This window comes from Ranitomeya variabilis, chromosome 5 (genome assembly GCF_051348905.1).
Source record: "Ranitomeya variabilis isolate aRanVar5 chromosome 5, aRanVar5.hap1, whole genome shotgun sequence".
NCBI classification, from domain to species: Eukaryota; Metazoa; Chordata; class Amphibia; order Anura; family Dendrobatidae; genus Ranitomeya; species Ranitomeya variabilis.
Window position 1 is genome coordinate 495,604,149 of NC_135236.1, and position 19,436 is coordinate 495,623,584.

The following is a 19,436-nucleotide window of genomic DNA, read 5'->3' on the forward strand; positions in this document are numbered from 1 at the left end:
TTATTTTTTGCGGGACGAGTTGTACTTTTGAACGACATCATTGGTTTTAGCATGTCGTGTACTAGAAAACAGGAAAAAAATTCCAAGTGCAGTGAAATTGCAAAAAAAGTGCAATCCCACACTTGTTTTTTGCTTGCCTATTTTGCTAGGTTCACTAAATGCTAAAACTGACCTGCCATTATGATTCTCCAGGTCACTACGAGTTCATAGACACCTAACATGACTAGGTTATTTTTCACCTAAGTGGTGAAAAAAAATTCCAAACTTTGCAAAAAACAAAACAAAACAAAATTGCGCCATTATTGATAGATCGGGCGATTCTGAACGCGGCGATACCAAATATGTGTAGGTTGGGGGGTTTTTTTAATTGATTTATTTTGATTGGGGCGAAAGGGGGGTGATTTAAACTTTTATATTTTTTTTATTTTTTTCACATTTTTAAAAACTTTTTTTTTTTACTTTTGCCATGCTTCTATAGCCTCCATGGGAGGCTAGAAGCAGGCACAGCCCGATCGGCTCTGCTATGCAGCAGTGATCATAAGATCGCTGCTACACAGCAGATTTGCAGGTGTGCTGTGAGCGCCGACCACAGGGGGGCGCTCACAGCCACCGGCAATCAGTAACCATAGAGGTCTCAAGGACCTCTATGGTTACAATGGAGGAGCATCGCCGACCCCCGATCATGTGACGGGGGTCGGCGATGCGCTCATATCCGGCCGCACGTCCGGATGCGGTAGTTAAATGCCGCTGTCTGCGTTTGACAGCGGCATTTAACTAGTTAATAGGCGCGCGCAGATCGCGATTCTGCTCGCGCCTATTGCGGGCACATATCAGCTGTTCAAAACAGCTGACATGTCCCGGCTTTGATGTGCGCTCACCGCCGGAGCGCACATCAAAGCGGGGGTCCCGACATGTGACATACTATACCGTCAGATGTCGGGAAGGGGTTAAAGAATGACTTTCACACATCTACACACACACATTTTCAAGTATACACTAGCGCATGGCGGAGCGGCCATGCAAACCTTTTATAGCAGTAGTCATACGGGACCTTCCAGATCGTCTAATAGGAGGTGCAACAGGACCTGAGCATGTGACCCCCGACCTCCAATGGGAGGTCGTCCCGTGGGCATGCTCAGTATGGGAAAAGCAGGACTTAGTTCCAGAAAGACCTGTTCACTGCTGATAAGTGCTGGCTACAAAGGCAGAGCCTGGAAAGGCAGCAGTAACCAGTTGCACAGTATCAGCTTGAGCCAGATGCTGGAACCAACGTCTCCGCTGAGCAGGCTCCACTGTGGCTGGAGAAGAATGGGAGACTGCAGCGGACATGGTTCGAGATTCCCCCTGTGTGGAGGTGGGAACGTGACACCTAACACATACACCTTCCAAAAAGTTCAAATTTTGTCTCGTCAGTCCACAGAGTATTCTCCCAAAAGTCTTGGGGATCATGAAAATGTTTTCTGGTAAAACTGAGGAGAGCTTTTATGTTCTTAGTGCTCAGTAGTGGTTTTCATCCTGAAACTCTGCCATGCAGGCCATTTTTTCCCAGTCTCTTTAGCTTTAGAGACTCTTTTGGTTTACTTCACTTTGTCAGGCAGGTCCTATTTAAAGGGACTCTGTCACCTGAATTTGGCGGGCTATGTAAATGCCCTGTGTCCGGTCCGATGGGTGCTGTTTCCTCTTCTTTCATTCACCCCTTCCTTTCCCGCTGGCCGCAATATTTTCTTGAATTTCAGTATGTTTCCTCCGTAGTTCACGCGTGCGCAATGCAATTTGCCTTGCGCACGCGCAGTATGCTTTGCCCCACAGCGGGCAAAGCCGAAAAGCATTAGTGCGCATGCGCCGCCGCACTATGTCCCAGAACACAGCAAAATACTTCCGGGACATAGTGCGCCGGCGCATGCGCACTAATGCTTTTCGCCTTTGCCCGCAGTTGGGCAAAGCACACTGGATGTGTGCAAGGCAAGATTGCATTGTGCACGCATGAACTACGGAGGAAACATACTGAAACTCAAGAAAATATTGCGGCTAGCGGGAAAGGAAGGGGTGAATGAAAGAAGATGAAACACCGCCCATGGGACCGGACACAGGGCAGTTACATAGCCCACCAAATTCAGGTGACAGAGTCCCTTTAAGTGATTTCTTGATTGAGAACAATTGTGATAGTAATCAGGCCTGGGTGTAGCTAGTGACTATGAACTCAGCTTCCCAAAGATGTGAAAAACCACAGTTAATGTATGTTTTAAGTGGGGGATCAATCACTTTTTCACACAGTGCCCTGTAGGTTTTGATTTCGTTTTTCCTTAATAATAAAGACCTTCATTTAAAAACTGCATTCTGTGTTTACTTGTGTTATCTTTGCCGAATATTTAAATTTATTTAGTCATGTATCGTGAGATTTTGGCCAACAACCTCCTTCCCTCAGTAAGAGCATTGGAGATGGGTCATGGCTGGGTCTTTCAGCATGACAATTACGTGAAACACACAGCTAGGACCAGTGGCGTAACAACAAAGTTATGGGCCCCGGTGCGAATTTTCAAATGGGCCCCCCCCCATGCCAAAATATTTTCCACCCAAATTCACATGTTTTCTATTCATTTTGCACACTATAATTTTGTTGCAATATTTAATAAATATAGGCATATTTAAATACAGTATTTAAAGCTAAAGATATTCAAATGCTGCACAAGAGTTATGGCCCCATAAGATGCTCCGTATAGCCACTGCCCCTTATAGTGCTGCACAAGTGTTATGGCCCCATAAGATGCTCCGCACAGTCACTGCCCCTTATAGTGCTGCACAAGTGTTATAGCCCCATAAGATGCTCCGCACAGCCACTGCCCCTTATAGTGCTGCACAAGAGTTATGGCCCCATAAGATGCTCCGTATAGCCACTGCCCCTTATAGTGCTGCACAAGTGTTATGGCCCCATAAGATGCTCCGCACAGCCACTGCCCCATATAGTGCTGCACAAGAGTTATGGCCCCATAAGATGCTCCGTATAGCCACTTGCCCCTTATAGTGCTACACAAGAGTTATGGCCCCATAAGATGCTCCGTATAGCCACTGCCCCTTATAGTGTTGCACAAGTGTTATAGCCCCATAAGATGCTCCGTACAGTTACTGCCCCATATAGTGCTGCGCAAGTGTTATAGCCCCATAAGATGCTCCGTATAGCCAAATCACATACTCACCTCTCTTCGCTCAGGACCCCCGGCACTTTCAATATTTACCTGGCTGCTCCTCGTGCGGCTCCGTCTTCGGCACTGACGTTCAGCAGAGGGCGCGCACTGACTACGTCACCGCGCCCTCTGACCTGAGCGTCACTGCCAGAGGACGCTGATGACAGAGCCGCACCGGAAAGAGGAGCGGTAAATATCGCGCAGCGCTGTATACTCACCTGCTCCTGGTGCTGCGTCCCTGCTTCTTCCACCGCTGCATCTTCTTCCTGTATTGAGCTGTCACAGTTACCGTTCATTACAGAAATGAATATGCGGCTCCACCTCTATGGGAGGTGGAGCCGCATATTCATTTCTGTAATGAGCGGGACCATGTGACCGCTCAGTGCAGGAAGAATCTGCAGTGCTGGAAGAAGCAGGGACGTCCAGGGACCGCGTCGGGAGTAGGTAAGTATAATTAGAGAGCCCCCGCCACCCCTCCCCTGCTTCCTGCCACTACTCACATACAAATTATGTCTGCACACCTCCGGGCAGCTGCAAATAACAGGACAAATAAAGATCGGCTTGAGGGACCCCTCAGCAGCAGGAGGAGGAGGACGCAGCAACAGCAAGTTGCAGCTTTTTAGGTTTAAAAAGTGCAAGCTGCGGCACTCGGCCACTCACCCAAGCAGCTTCGGCAGCTGCCTTAAGGTACCGTCACATTAAGCGACGCTGCAGCGATCTAGACAACTATGCCGATCACTGCAGCGTCGCTGTTTGGTCGCATGAGAGCTGTCACACAGACAGCTCTCCAGCGACCAACAATCCCGAAGTCCCCGGGTAACCAGGGTAAACATCGGGTTACTAAGCGCAGGGCCGCGCTTAGTAACCCGATGTTTACCCTGGTTACCATTGTAAAAGTAAAAAAAAAAACACTACATACTTACATTCCTGTCGCATCCCTCGCCTTCAGCTTCCCTGCACTGTGTAAGCGCTGGCCGGAAAGCAGAGAGGTGACGTCACCGCTGTGCTCTGCTTTACGGCCGGCCGGCGCTGACACTGGGGGACACAGGGAAGCGGACGCCGGGGGACGCGACAGGAATGTAAGTATGTAGTGTTTTTTTTTTTACTTAACAATGGTAACCAGGGTAAACATCGGGTTACTAAGCGCGGCCCTGCGCTTAGTAACCCAATGTTTACCCTGGTTACCAGTGAAGACATCGCTGGATCGGTGTCACACACACCGATCCAGCGATGTCAGCGGGTGATCCAGCGAGGAAATAAGGTGCTGGCCTTCTAGCTCCGACCAACGATGTCACAGCAGGATCCTGATCGCTGCTGCGTGTCAAACACAATGATATCGCTATCCGGGACGCTGCAACGTCACGGATCGCTATCGTTGTTAAGTTGTTCAGTGTGAAGGTACCTTTAGACCAGTCCTCTCCTTTCCTTTGTGGCTGAAGGTCTGAAGGACCTGTGGACACGCCTCTCCAGGTCACAAGGTTGGATCACGTGACCGCATTGAATCCATCTTCCCCCATGTAACTGGAGGACCTGCGGTGACGGCTCCCTGCTGCGGGTCACTCACAAATGGTGGGTCATCATGGGTCATTTCATTCTCCTTCACTACTGTCCATGGGGCCCCTAAGTAGTCTGGGCCCCATCGCAGCTGCGACCGCTGCGACCGCGGTAGTTACGCCCCTGGCTAGGACAACTAAGGATTGACTTCATAAGAAGCATTTCACAGTCCTGGAGTGGCATAGCCAGACCTGAACCCAATAGAAAATATTTGAAGGGAGCTGAAACTCCATGCTGCCCAGCAACAGCCTCGAAACTCGAAAGATCTGGTGAAGAGCTGTATGGAAGAGTGGGCCAAAATGACTACTGCAGTGTCTGCAAACGAGGGCAAGAACTACGGGAAATGTTTGACCTCTGTACCAAATATTAAGTTCTGTTTTTCTATTGTATCAAATACTTATTTCATGCAATAAAATGCAAATTAATTATGTAAAAATCATGCAATGTGATTTTCTGGATTTTTTTTAAGATCCTGTCTCTCACAGTTGAAGCCTACCTATGATACAAATTACAGACCTCCCCATTCTTTATAGGTGGGAAAACTTGCAAAATCTGCAGTGTTTCAAATACTTAGTTTTCCACTGTATGTAATGTCTGAAAAGAACGCTCAACAACTAAACAACATTCTCAAGGTTTAAATCTACATTAGATATAAATATCTAATTTTACTCATTATATACTGATTTTCAGGTATATGATACTTTTTCCATATAATTGCTGAAAACAAAATATGGCTGACACTTTAAGTTAAACCAATGTCTGTTTCCAAGGGCAACAAGATGAATTTTGAAGCAAGCATATTAAACAAATCAAAAGTTGACAGAGTTAGTAAAACACAGTATTGTATTTGCAAGGTTACACAGCTTTTTCCTTATTTTAAACAGATTTGTCGCCAGACTTCACATTTTTTTTAACGCCCTTTGGCTTGATCTCGAGCCATGGTGACTTGATGGATAAATGATCTGTAGGAAGATAGATCTTGTGCAAGCTAAGATAGAATTATCAGGGTCTTCTCCACAGTTATATTGCTCATATCAAGCCATCGGGTTGCTGGTCCTATTCGCCGTGTTCCTTCTATTCTTCTGAATGTGATGTCCTTCTCCAGTGATTGCTCTATACATATTATGTGTATAAAGTAGGCAAGTTGTAGCTGGTCATCCTTGTTTCGATTGACATGTCTGGCTTGATTCATTCCAAAGTTGATTTGTTTGTTCTTTTTGCTATCCATGGTATTGATAACATCCTTCTCCAGCACCACATTTCAAAGGCATCAATTCTTCTTCTGTCTTGTTTCTTTGTCATCCAGGATTTGCAACCGTATGTTACCACAAAAAAGACCAAATTTATATGAGCTGTATCTTCATTGCCAGTGAAATGTTCCTTGACTTGAAGACCTTGTCCAGTGACTTAAACGTTAATTTGCCTACAGCTAATCTCCTATTGACTTCTAGTGTCCTCGCTGCATCTTGTGTGATCATTAATCCTAGTAGGTTGACTTCCTTTACAACTTTCAGTTCATCGCTGCCCATCTGAACGGTTGTCCTGGTCAAACTTGGCAGTAGTCAATATCTTCTTTATCTTCTTTGTGTTGAAAAGCAGTCCCATGTTGGAGCTTTCCATTTTGACACTCTGTAATAAGTACTTCATTCCATCTATGCTTGTTGCTATCAATGTTATATCATCTCTGTATTTAAGATTGTTTATGAATAGTGTTGAGCGATACCGTCCGATACTTGAAAGTATCGGTATCGGAAAGTATCGGCCGATACCGGCAAAGTATCGGATCCAATCCGATACCGATACCCGATACCAATACAAGTCAATGGGACTCAAGTATCGGACGGTATTCCTGATGGTTCCCAGGGTCTGAAGGAGAGGAAACTCTCCTTCAGGCCCTGGGAACCATATAAATGTGTAAAAGAAAGAATTAAAATAAAAAATATCGCTATACTTTACCTCTCCGACGCAGCCGGGACCTCAGCGCAGGAACCGGCAGCGTTGTTTGTTTAAAATTCCCGCTTTTACATGGTTACGCGAACTCCCGGCTTGTGATTGGTCAGGGCGCCCATGTTGCCGGGCCGCGGACCAATCACAGCAAGCCGTGACGAAAATACGTCACGGCTTGCTGTGATTGGTCCGCGTCCCGGCAACATGGCCGCCATTAACCAATCACAAGCCGTGACGTCACGGGAGGCTGGACTTGCGCGCTTTTGAAAAAGCGCGCGTGTCCAGCCTCCAGTGACGTCCCGGCTTATGATTGGTCACGGCGCCATGTTGCCGGGACGCGGACCAATCACAGCAAGCCGTGACGAAAATACGTCACGGCTTGCTGTGATTGGTCCGCGGCCCGGCAACATGGCCGCCATTAACCAATCACAAGCCGTGACGTCACGGGAGGCAGGACAAGCGCGCATTTTAAAATTGCGCGCGTGTCCAGCCTCCCGGCTTGTGATTGGTTGATCGCGGCGCAACCAATCATAAGCCGGGACGTCACTGGAGGCTGGACACGCGCGCTTTTTCAAAAGCGCGCAAGTCCAGCCTCCCGTGACGTCACGGCTTGTGATTGGTTAATGGCGGCCATGTTGCCGGGACGCGGACCAATCACAGCAAGCCGTGACGTATTTTCGTCACGGCTTGCTGTGATTGGTCCGCGGCCCGGCAACATGGGCGCCCTGACCAATCACAAGCCGGGAGTTCGCGTAACCATGTAAAAGCGGGAATTTTAAACAAACAACGCTGCCGGTTCCTGCGCTGAGGTCCCGGCTGCGTCGGACAGGTGAGTATAGCGATATTTTTTATTTTAATTCTCTCTTTTACACATTTTAACAATGTTAAAATGTGTAAAAGAGAGAATTAAAATAAAATGTTGTTCCGATACCCGATACCCGATACCACAAGAGTATCGGAATCCCGGTATCGGAATTCCGATACAGCAAGTATCGGCCGATACCCGATACTTGCAGCATCGGAATGCTCAACACTATTTATGAATCGTCCAGCAATTTTGATTCCTAATTCTTTTTTGACAAGTCCAGCCTTCCTGAAAATATCTTCTGCATACAAATTGGAGAGAAACGGTGATGGGATGCAACCTTGTCTGACACCTTTGCTCTAGTTTGAATTATGCCATGTTCCATTCTGACTGTTGCCTCATGGTCAATGTAAAGGTTCCTAATGAGGCTGATCACATGGTTTGGCACACCCATATTCGTCATGGTATTCCAAAGTTTCTGGTGATCAACATAGTTAAAGGCTTTGCTGTTATCGATCAAGCAAAAATCGATCTCCTTGTTGTACTGTTTGGCTTTTTCCATTATCAATTCAATGTTAGCAATCACATCTCTTGTTCCTCTGCCTTTTCTAAATACTGCATGTTCCTCTGGCAGCTCTTTGGAAGAAAGACTAACCATGTTTGCATGATCCTCAGTAGTACTTTGCTGGCATGAGGTTTGAGAGCAATAGTCCAATGGTTTCCACGGTTGATAGCATCTCCCCTCCTTGTAATAGGAATAAACGCTGATCTTGTCTAGTCCTTGGGTTATTTACTAGTTGTCCATATCTGTTGACACAGGCATCTGATGACATTAACTGCTGCTTCAGAAGACTTCATTAGCTCTATTGAAATATTGTCACATCCAGACGCTTTGTTGTTTGACAGAATCTTTATCGCAACAACAATTTTGCCTTTCAGAATGTTCGGCTTTCTATCATTTCCAGTCTCAGTTTGTTCCCGTATCACTGACTTGTAGAGTTGCTCCTTGTACTCTTTCCTTGATCTGTCTTGCTCAGTTAGCTTCTCTCTGTTGGCCTCATTTAACTTGCCCAGATTTGACAATATAATAATATAAATAATTATATAGTTTTCTTAGACCTCATTAGGTTGGTGCACATATATTTAAAGTCCATATAGGAATGGCTAAGTAGCTTTGATAAGAAAATGAGGGTTTTTTATGAGCTTATATAGAGCTGGACTCACAAAATGCTAGTTTTAATATCAGGCAGGAAAACATTCTAAAAGGACTATTTGTCCACTTTGACATGGATTTTTTTAAGTAAATACACAAGGTCTAAGGGATCTATTTATTATAGAAATTTTGTATTATAAAATATGGTAGAAATTTTTTTTTTTTTATCATGTTCAGATGTCCATGAAAAAGGATCCTTGGAAAGACTTGTTGCGGTCATGGGCGTACCCACCGAGGGGCAGCTGGCCCCCCTAGAAGCAGGGGTGCACACCTATCATGATGAGGCCACTGACCGCCACCTGTCTGAGTAGGTAACGGTTGCTTCAGGCAGTGCTGGCAATATGAAGAGGTCAGGGTGCCAGGGCGACATGATGCATTGCCGGAGTGGAAGGCACCCACAGCCGCTAGTAGGAGCTTTATTCCTGGCCTCAGTGTCTGCCAGCTGCTCTGCACTGCAGATCAGCACGGCGGGGACTGGAGTCAGTGATGACATCATCACTGAGTGCCACGAGTCCTGCAGTGCGGCGCCGACACACAAGCTGGGGAGACTGCTGGAGCTGCTAGGAGGAGAGAAGATGAAGTAAAAAAATGTAAATACTTGTTCAATCAGACAGTAACCTGATGGGAGATAATGTAAGGAGCTGTTGTATATGATGTGGAACTGGGAGCCCTATGGGGGGGCTGTATGGGATCATATACAGCCTCCCCATAGGTCAGTTTGGCTTGGTTCACCCCTGCCTATAAGCAAAAAAAAATATCATTATTATTCTTCCTGCGCTTTATACTTACCTCGCAGCACTCCCCCGGTGACCACCAGTGTCTTCTGATCCCCCGCCGGGGTGCAGTGAGCGTGGGCTCTAGGACCCGGAAACACCATGTAACTGGTGACGTCGCCCGGTCACATGGTGCGGTTTAAGGTCCTGTGCCAGGTCCTACGGTGCCAGGATGAGGAGTGATCACCGTGGGAACCTGGTGAGGTGAGTTAAAAGCACAGAAAGAAAGAGCAAAAAGAATTGACATGGTCATTCTTTTTGCGGACGCACTTTGCAGTGCAAAGCGCATCTGCAAAAAGACAGACCATGTGAACGCATTTCAGCAAAAGCCATTGATTTTGCTGGGATGCATTGTGGAGCTGCATTTCACTGCATTTAGTCATGAATATTTTAATTCACCGCACACTCTAATTAAGTTCCGTACAATAGGTTATGCAAACTAAGTGTCAATTTATTTATAAGTCTGGGAGCGTAACAGAATAAAGCAGCTCATGCGATCTTACACGACATTTCGGCTCCGCCGGAGCCTTTTTCACGTAATTGCTTATAAATAAATTGACACTCAGTTTGCATAACCTATTGTACGGAACTTAATTAGAGTGTGCGGTGAATTAAAATATTCATGACTATTTGGGACCTATCGGTCCATTACACCAGCACCTCGCTCTTTATAGACTGAGTGCACGCCAAAATCTTTTCTTTCACTGCATTTAGGCAGCGCTAAATAGCACCTTTTTCTTTGAAACAACTAATCATTCAAATTTATTACAGTTATAATTTATTAGTCTACCTTCTTATTTACATTTAGAAGACATCGAGGCTGCCTAAATGGATATAAGAAACTGGTTCCAGAAAGGTAAGTTAAGTAATTTCTGTAGAAAATGAAATTGAGAGGAAGCAACCCAGCCTAGAGACATTTAACCATAAATCCCATGTTTTCCAATAGTTCTAAATAGTGATGAGTGAGTGTAATCATTACTATTCGCTATTCGCACGAATAGTACGGTATTCGCGATACTCATTACTCGGCGAGTAACACTGGTGCTCATGAGTGATGTGTCGATCATTATCGATCTTCACTACATAAAGTGAGCTGGCACTTCAGTGAGGGCAGGTTGAATGTTAGGCTCTCTCTGGGGGGCACTGCAAGGTGTTTTATATAGTAGAAATGTGAAAAAGCCCCCCTCCCGCCCTGTCCCGGAAAGATTCAGTTTATTGCCGGATGTGTGTGGGCGGAGCCAATCAGTCATTGACTTACATTGTACTCGCTATTCGGACGAATACGCGAGTATTAAAAGGTACTCGTTACAAAAATAGCGAGTGTTAATATTACGCCACTCGCTCATCATTGGTCTATAATATAAATATAAATTGGCCAACTTTACTTATATTTATACTAAAATCGTATCCATTGTAAAATAACATCTCAAACTTTGAAGGTTTTGAGTTAATGGCTAGAAGACGTATATTTTATCTGTACAGTAATCCCTCAACATTCACGAGGGTTGCGTTCCAGGAAAACCTCGCAAATGTCGAATTCACAAATGCTGAGTCTATCTTTCTTTGTAAATAGAGGGGGTTAAGTTCCATGGTAGTCGAGAAAGGTGTAAATCCGCTATCCGCGCAATTTTTTTTTAAGATTATGTGGTGAAGTTATTAAAGAAAGAATTATCGAACATTGTAAACAAGCAAAAGCTTATGCTGTAATGGCTGATGAAACAGCAGATATCACTAGAAAAGAACAGCTTTCTATCGGATTGCGGTTTTATGATGAGAGTCAAGAAAATATCAGAGAGGAATTTGTAGGCTATGTTGAGCTGAAATCTCAAGATGCCCCTACAACCGCTAGCGCAACTGAGAGTTTTTTAGTTGATCAGAATCTTTCAGAAGAGAATTGTGTTGGATTCGGATTTGACGGTTGTTCTACGATGGCTGGAAAAGAAAGTGGTGTGCATGCCATTCTGAACAAAAAGTACACTAAATCTTTAGTTTGCCCTTGCTCAAGCCACAAACTAAATCTTATGGTCAATGATGCTAGCAAACTACCAGAAATAAGAAACACAATTGCAATGGTTAAGGATACAACATCCTTCTTTCATGAGTCGCCAGCTCACAGGAATTTGGTTCCCAATCTATCAAGACTCTGTGAGACCAAATGGTCTGAGAAATACAAGAGCATAAGAAAATTTTCAGAAAGCTTCCATGAACTCGTCAATGCACTAGAACATCTCTCGGTTGAAGGAAACTATGCTACAAGAAAATTTGCCTATCAATTGCACTGTGCAGATACTAAACCAATTTTCATTGTAGGTTTAGTTATGATTGCAAAATACTCAGCGATTTTGGAACCCGTTATGAACGTTCTACAAGATAAAAATATGGATTTGATTATGGTGAGGAAACATATTGCCCAAATCCTTGATGTCATCAAGAAGGATCGACAAGAAATTGAGCATGTTTCTGATGAATTACTTAAAAAATCACATGATATCGCGGAGAAAGTCGGGGTTGAGTTATCAGTACCATGAATTGCTCAAAAGCAAATATACAGAAGTAATCCACCATCTGAGACTACGACTGAATACTGGAGACGGTCGTTAATCATCCATTATCTTGACTCCCTAACTTTATCTTTGAATGTTAGATTCTCACAATAAAATACACCTGCTTTTACCTTATCCTATCTTCATCTTCATACATGCTAAAAATGTTTTCAAAAGATTTGGAAAAAAATGTAAAGTCTTTCATGGAGTTTTATGGGTTGGGTGATATCTCTCCAGAACTAGATTTGTGGTATAATCTGTGGAAAAAGAAGGATTAAGCAGAAGACAAATTAAAGTACATTGAAGTGGCTGCACTTTTGGAGGAGGCTAATATTTTTTTCCCTGCAACAAGGCACGCACTCTTCATTTTAAGTGCTTTCCCATCCACGACAGCTACTGTTGAACGATATTTCAGTACACTTCCAAGGGTAAAGACCTGGCTCAGAAGTACAATGGGTTGTGTTTGATGAGCGTCCATCGGAAATTCTTCAAGGAAAATCAGGACTGGATTGAAACTAAAGTTTTGAACAAGTTTTCTTCAAACCCAAGAAAAATGATATTAGTATAAGACACGTAATTAGAATAAAATTCTAAATTTTTTTTGGAAGCAAATAATTGTAATAACTAATAAAGTACTGCTATAATTACATATAATTTTTTTATGCAAATTGCCTCTTCTGAGAAAAAGAGGAGGCTGGTTTCAGACTTGCGTTTTGATCTGCAGCGTTTTAAAAAAAAACGCATGTGGTGAAAAAACGCATGTAAACGCGTGCAAACGCTACGTTTTTTAGACGCATGCGTTTTTGCATGCAGAAAAAAAACGCGGCGTTTTGCCGCGTTTACATGCGTTTTTTCCTGCGTTTGCGTTTTTTAAACGCATGCTGAGAAGTGTGTGACAGCTGCCAATCATCAAAATCAACTAGAAAACCCATTATAAACAGAAATAGCTAGGGTTAGGGTTAGGGTTAGGGTTAGGATCCCTAGTAACCCTAGGGATCCTAACCCTAACCCTAACCCTAGGGATCCTAACCCTAACCCTAAGGGTTAGGATCCTAACCCTAACCCTAAGGGTTATGGTTAGGATCCCTAGGGTTAGGGTTAGGGTTAGGGTTAGGATCCCTAGTAACCCTAGGGATCCTAACCCTAACCCTAACCCTAACCCTAACCCTAGGGATCCTAACCCTAACGCTAACCCTAACCCTAGGGATCCTAACCCTAACCCTAACCCTAGGGATACTAACCCTAACCCTAAGGGTTAGGATCCTAACCCTAACCCTAAGGGTTAGGGTTAGGATCCCTAGGGTTAGGGTTAGGGTTAGGATCCCTAGTAAATACCACATAAGCTAGAACACAGCTTTAGGTCAACCAAAAATCTAATTGCATACCAAGGAAATAACCTACAATTACTAATTCAGATAACACAGATAAAATACAATAACATAATAATAATAATAATTTATTGTATTTTATCTGTGTTATCTGAATTAGTAATTGTAGGTTATTTCCTTGGTATGCAATTAGGATCCCTAGTAACCCTAGGGATCCTAACCCTAACCCTAGGGATCCTAACCCTAACCCTAAGGGTTAGGATCCTAACCCTAACCCTAACGGTTAGGGCTAGGATCCCTAGGGTTAGGGTTAGGATTAGGATCCCTAGGGTTACTAGGGATCCTAAGCTTAGGGTTAGGGTTAGGGTTAGGATCCCTAGTAACCCTAGGGATCCTAACCCTAACCCTAGGGATCCTAACCCTAACCCTAAGGGTTAGGATCCTAACCCTAACCCTAAGGGTTATGGTTAGGATCCCTAGGGTTAAGGTTAGGGTTAGGATCCCTAGTAACCCTAGGGATCCTAACCCTAACCCTAACCCTAGGGATCCTAACCCTAACCCTAACCCTAACCCTAGGGATCCTAACCCTAACCCTAGGGATACTAACCCTAACCCTAAGGGTTAGGATCCTAACCCTAAGGGTTAGGGTTAGGATCCCTAGGGTTAGGGTTAGGGTTAGGATCCCTAGTAACCCTAGGGATCCTAACCCTAACCCTAACCCTAGGGATCCTAACCCTAACCCTAAGGGTTAGGATCCTAACCCTAACCCTAACGGTTAGGGTCCCTAGGGTTAGGGTTAGGGTTAGGGTTAGGATCCCTAGGGTTACTAGGGATCCTAAGCTTAGGGTTAGGGTTAGGGTTAGGATCCCTAGTAACCCTAGGGTTAGGGTTAGGGTTAGGGTTTTCTTGTTTTTTCTTGTGTTTAGGGTTAGGGTTTTCTTGTTTTTTCTTGTGTTTTTCTATAAAAACGCATGCGTTTTTAACGCAAGCAAATGCATGTGCTTAAAAACGCATGCGTTTACATAGACAGCAATACATTTTTTTGCCGCGAATAAACGCATGCGTTTTTTTGCGGCAAAAAAACGCCGCCAGAAATTACTACAGGTTGCATTTCTGCAACTAAATGCACGCGTCAAAAAATGCATGCGTTGCCGAAAACGCCTCAAAACGCATGCTAAAAAACGCATGCGTTTTTAATATTAAGTATAGAAAAAAAACGCATGCGTTTTTTTGCGCTAAAATGCTGCAGATCAAAACACAAGTGTGAAACCAGCCTCACTCTATAGCGCCACCTATTAGAAGTAGCGATCCTACAAGTCACAATCAACCCTCTAACGAGTCGTGCAATATGACTTAGGATAAAAGCCAAATCAGTATCTCAATTTGCAGACACGGTGTTTTGGGCTGTTGGCCCTCGTCAGTCCGAAGCATGAGAACTGATTTGGCTACGTGAGAGGCTCTGGACTGGGGTCTAAGGGGTATCGTTTCTCCTTATGGAGAGTGACATACCATCTCTGGCTTGTCAAGGTAAGGAGGCTTATTTGCCGTACAATGCTCCTCTGGGAAATTAAATATGCAAATTGCCTCTTCTGAGAAAAAGAGGGCTTAACTCTATAGCGCCACCTGTTGGAAGTTGCGATCCTACAAGTCACAATCAACCCTCTTACAATTTTCATTTCATTCACCTTTTTCGTTCTAAAATTTTACAACCTGAATGACCATGGCTTCCCCCCTTCTTGATCCTGGGTACGCCCATGGTGGCTGCTCTCCCGACCTGAACTCAACAATCACAAATATATCTATGAGGCTGTCAGGTTTGGGAAAGGAAACTCGTGACCAGTCCTTGAATCCTGTTCTGTATAAGGACTGTTTTCCACTGAAGTATGTTTTAGAGATGAAAAGAAAACCTGGCACCATTCAAATTGTGTGTTTTAACTTGTCTGTAAACCGAACTTTGGACTGAGCAATCAAGCTTGCAGGTACTGGGTGCTCACAAAATGAGATACAAACATATACATGAGAAGAAAAAATATTGGCGGTCACCCGTCCTGTAAAATCCAATGTCTTTATTCAGCAAAACATATTTAAAACTGGCAGTGGAGAGGGAAGGAGCACATGTGCGGGACGAAGATCATTTCACGCTCTCCTGTGCTTCTACTGGTCCTGGAATCAATTTAATCAGCTTTAAATATGTTTTTCTGAATAAAGACATCATTTACATGATGTATCTTTTACCCCTTAAACTGTAAAATATTAAAGGGGTTATCCAGCGCTAAATACATTTTTTTTTACTATGAGCCAAAAATGTAAAAGGCAGGCAGTTACTAACTACTAAAGTAATGAAAATTATTTAAAGGGAATTTGTTAATTGGGATATTATGACAAGAAGGGGCCCCTGACAAGTGACATAATAACAAGATGGGGGAAATTTAAAATAAACGCATTACTATGTATCACTCTGGCGCATTTCTAGAGTAACCAGCCTTAGTTATAGAGCATAATTGCAGGTTATGAGGCAGGATAGGGGCCATTATTATATGAAGGGGCCAAGATAGAGTAGATTATTACAGAGGCCCACATATCTGACCAAAATGCTGTGAAGGGCCCAAGTCCAAATTGAACACCCTAGCCCAAAGGACTCTATTTATACCAATGTACAGCAGTATGTAACATGGCCCAGTGCATTTTTTGTGTCGTTCCTCAAGAATCAAATTGCAGAGTGTTAGAATTTGTGGGGACCTGTAAAATGAGGAAATGTAATTAAAAGTCTATTCTTTGTGGATTTATCTGCTCATCTCTAGAAATTACTATTACCATTATTCTTTGTGTATGGTTACATTGTCTTTTTCTGCCATATTTGATGTAGGTTTAATCAAAACTTAGTTGAAAAATGCTAAAGAATGGTCCTTGCTGTTCATTTGCTCGGGCTTTTAAACACTTCAATCTTTCAAAGATATCAAGCATTTAAAAGAAGTAACATTTGTCATTTTCCTCTAGGAAGACTTACCTTACAATAAAAGTCAGTGGTAAGGCAAAAAAATATGCCTGGAGTCATTCTGAGCTTTTTGTCAATGTCTATTGTTTACTGGATTTTAATAAACCTTTGGATGCCAGTAATATGGGTGCCCAAAAAATGCTGAAAACCCTTGCATTGGTATAAAAAAAACAATATAGCGCTCAGAAAACTATCAAGAAATGCTTAAAAGGAGCCTTAGCTTACAAAACTCCATAAAAAAGGAGTGATTCCTGAATTGTATTCTGATTGAAAAACGGACATTTTTGATAGCTGGAAAAAGAATCAGTGTGAACATTTACTTGCTGTGCTATCACTTATATTGCCAATACATAGAGAAATAATTAAATAAATATATATATATATTAATCACTCAGTGATTACTGGGCAATAACATATTAAATAAAATATATTTAGCACAAAATACTTGCTGTGTCAAGATCATTACAAAAGCCACACAATACCCTGCATGGCACGCGATACTGCACATTCCTATTGTGCCGCACAAATTCTTTGCAACACTGGGGGACATGACAGAACAAAAATACTATTAGAAATGTTTGAAAAGGAACATTTTTGGCCACGATAGAGGCTTTTGACATTATTTATTAGGTTCAAAAATCCTTGACAAAAGCGTAACAATGGACCTGTGGAAACCACTACATCTGAGGCACTTTCTGTTGTTATGTGCAGCCATTGATTTGAGGATGGCCAGCATTAGGGGAACAATTCCCTCACAGCAGTCTAGGCAAGCGAGCATTCAAACACACACAAGCAAAAGCCTGTGAACAAGTCCATATGGAATCAGAAAAAGAGAAAAAAATAAACATTTATTAACCTCTTTGTGGGGAGATGGGTGGAAGGACTGGCCAGTGATGAAGAAAACGGTCATGCCACATTTCGTCAAAAGAAGATGCAAAGTTTGAGGTCTGTGAGCTTATTCTCAGTGAATGTGAGGAGGCCTGCCCAAGGTTTGGGTTACCAAGGTAACTACTACTGTGCAAACCAGGACTTAGGACATTATTGTCATATTCACTCGATGATAGAAAAGATTTTTCCTCCTGGTTAGTAACTCTACTAGAACCATTTTTAAATGTTGCCTCGGACCTGGATGGACAGATCATGTTTATAGTTAACGACGATGATGAAGAGAGCAACTGGGAAAATGGAGTAATGCAAGACCTGTCAAGGCTGCTGCAAAAAGAAGCTCTCCCAGACAAATCTGAAAAAAAAAAAACATATAAAAATTAAACATAATGAAACATTTTAAAACATGGCATTGAATTAAAACACATGTATGTTTAATTCTAGACTTAAAAAAACTCCAGCAGGGTTTTTTTTTCAGTTGGAGTGGTGCTACTAAACTAAGGTTCCCTTATCTTATACTTGCCCACTGCTGTCTTCTCCTTTTTTCAGCAAGTCTCCTGTTCCCCGGCATTTTGTGACGGCAACTTCTCCCTTGCCGAAAGTCATAAGTAACAGTAACAAGCTCTAAATGCAAGTCTATGAGAGACAGAACATGGCTCTCAAATACTTGTATTGAGTTGTGACCTCCGGCTCGCTCCAGCCTACAGTGGAGTGATCCAGCAGGTCACAAACTACTGGAGAACGACAGGCGCGGTGGTGATAGAAGATGAAGATGGCCACATGTAAGTATCAGACTAGGTGTAGGGACCTTACACAAGAAGCACCACTCCAGCACTGCAATAAAAAAAACCCCGCTAAAGTGGTGCTTTAAGATGGCCATACATATTAGACTAAAGGTGATGAAAATAGACTATTTCAGCCATAATAAATGCTAGCAGGTGAAATTTAACAATGAAAATCACAGATCGTCATAGACTCAAACAAAGTTGGCCGTGTTTGAATTTTTCTTCCATTATTAAAACAAAAGCTTTCCATCCAAAAATAATCTTTTTTAAAAGAATAGTCTTAAAATGATGGTTCATTCTTCATATGGTATCTAGTGATGATGAGGATGTACTCGTTGCTCGGGTTTTCCCGAGCATGCTCGGGTGATCTCCGAGTATTTGTTAGTGTTCGGAGATTAAGTTTTCATCGCCGCAGCTGAATGATTTACAGCTACTAGACAGCTTGATTACATTTGAGGATTCCCTAGCAACCAGGCAACCCCCACATGTACTCAGGCTGGGTAATAGCTGTAAATCATTCAGTTGAGGCGATGAAAACTTAATCTCCGAACACTAACAAATACTCGGAGATCACCCGATCATGCTCGGGAAAACCTGAGCAACGAGTACACTCGCTCATCACTAATGGTATCACTTAACATGTTTGACAAGTTTGAAAAGCCAACATAAAACATATTGCAGTGGGGTCAGACGATCGCAGCATCTGCTTCACATTCACCTTTCTGTTAGCAGTTCTGGCTTTCTTTGCTCTGTTTCTTGGCGCTGTAACTGTTAAACTGCTTAGTTGGACTCCTGGAGTTCTCTGTGTTGGGTAATGTTAGCTGTTTTAAGTTTGTTACTCCCAACAAGTATAAGAACCATCTTCCTTGCTTCTGACCTTGCCAGTGATAGTTCATTCTGACTGATTTGGTTTGTTTAAGTGTTTATCTTTATCCTCATCTGCTTGGTTTCTCCTACCTATCCCTCCTGTGTTCCACTCTGTTGTTTTGCGAGTGTATTTGTATGATGGTAGTTTTCTTTTATACCTATCTGTCTTCCTTTGTCTGTCTGGTTAGTGTAATCCTATACACTTTGGCCTTACACCTCCCTGGATTGGAGAGGGAACAGATAAGGTCTAAGATAGGAGCACAGCAATTTACGTGACCCCAGCATCTCCATCTTTTGGGGAAAACTGGGGGGACAGAGATAGACTAGGACGCCCCGTAGTTCGAAGGATTAGGTAAGCGCCCACAGTTTGCAGTCACTGCATGACATTATCACTGGACCCATTATGGATCCTCCTGGAGCGTATTTTCTCATCCATATTAAGTAGGTGGAATATACACCAACGGAATACTAGGAAAACCTCATTATGCCACTTGGGTTGATCAATGCTCCCCCTGTGTTTCAGCACTTTGTAAATTATATTTTCCATCATCTGGCAGGT

General features: G+C 43.2%; 1 protein-coding gene across 1 annotated transcript in view; it reads right to left on the bottom strand.

Moving 5' to 3' along the window:
- Positions 1 to 17,013: 17,013 nt before the first annotated feature.
- Positions 17,014 to 19,436, bottom strand: part of LOC143773764 (uncharacterized) — a 38,339-nt gene continuing 35,916 nt past the window's right edge. The window contains exon 3 of the mRNA XM_077261111.1: positions 17,014 to 17,580. Coding sequence (XP_077117226.1) covers positions 17,192 to 17,580 — 389 coding nt within the window. The 3' untranslated portion in view covers positions 17,014 to 17,191. The remainder of the gene's footprint in view (positions 17,581 to 19,436) is intronic.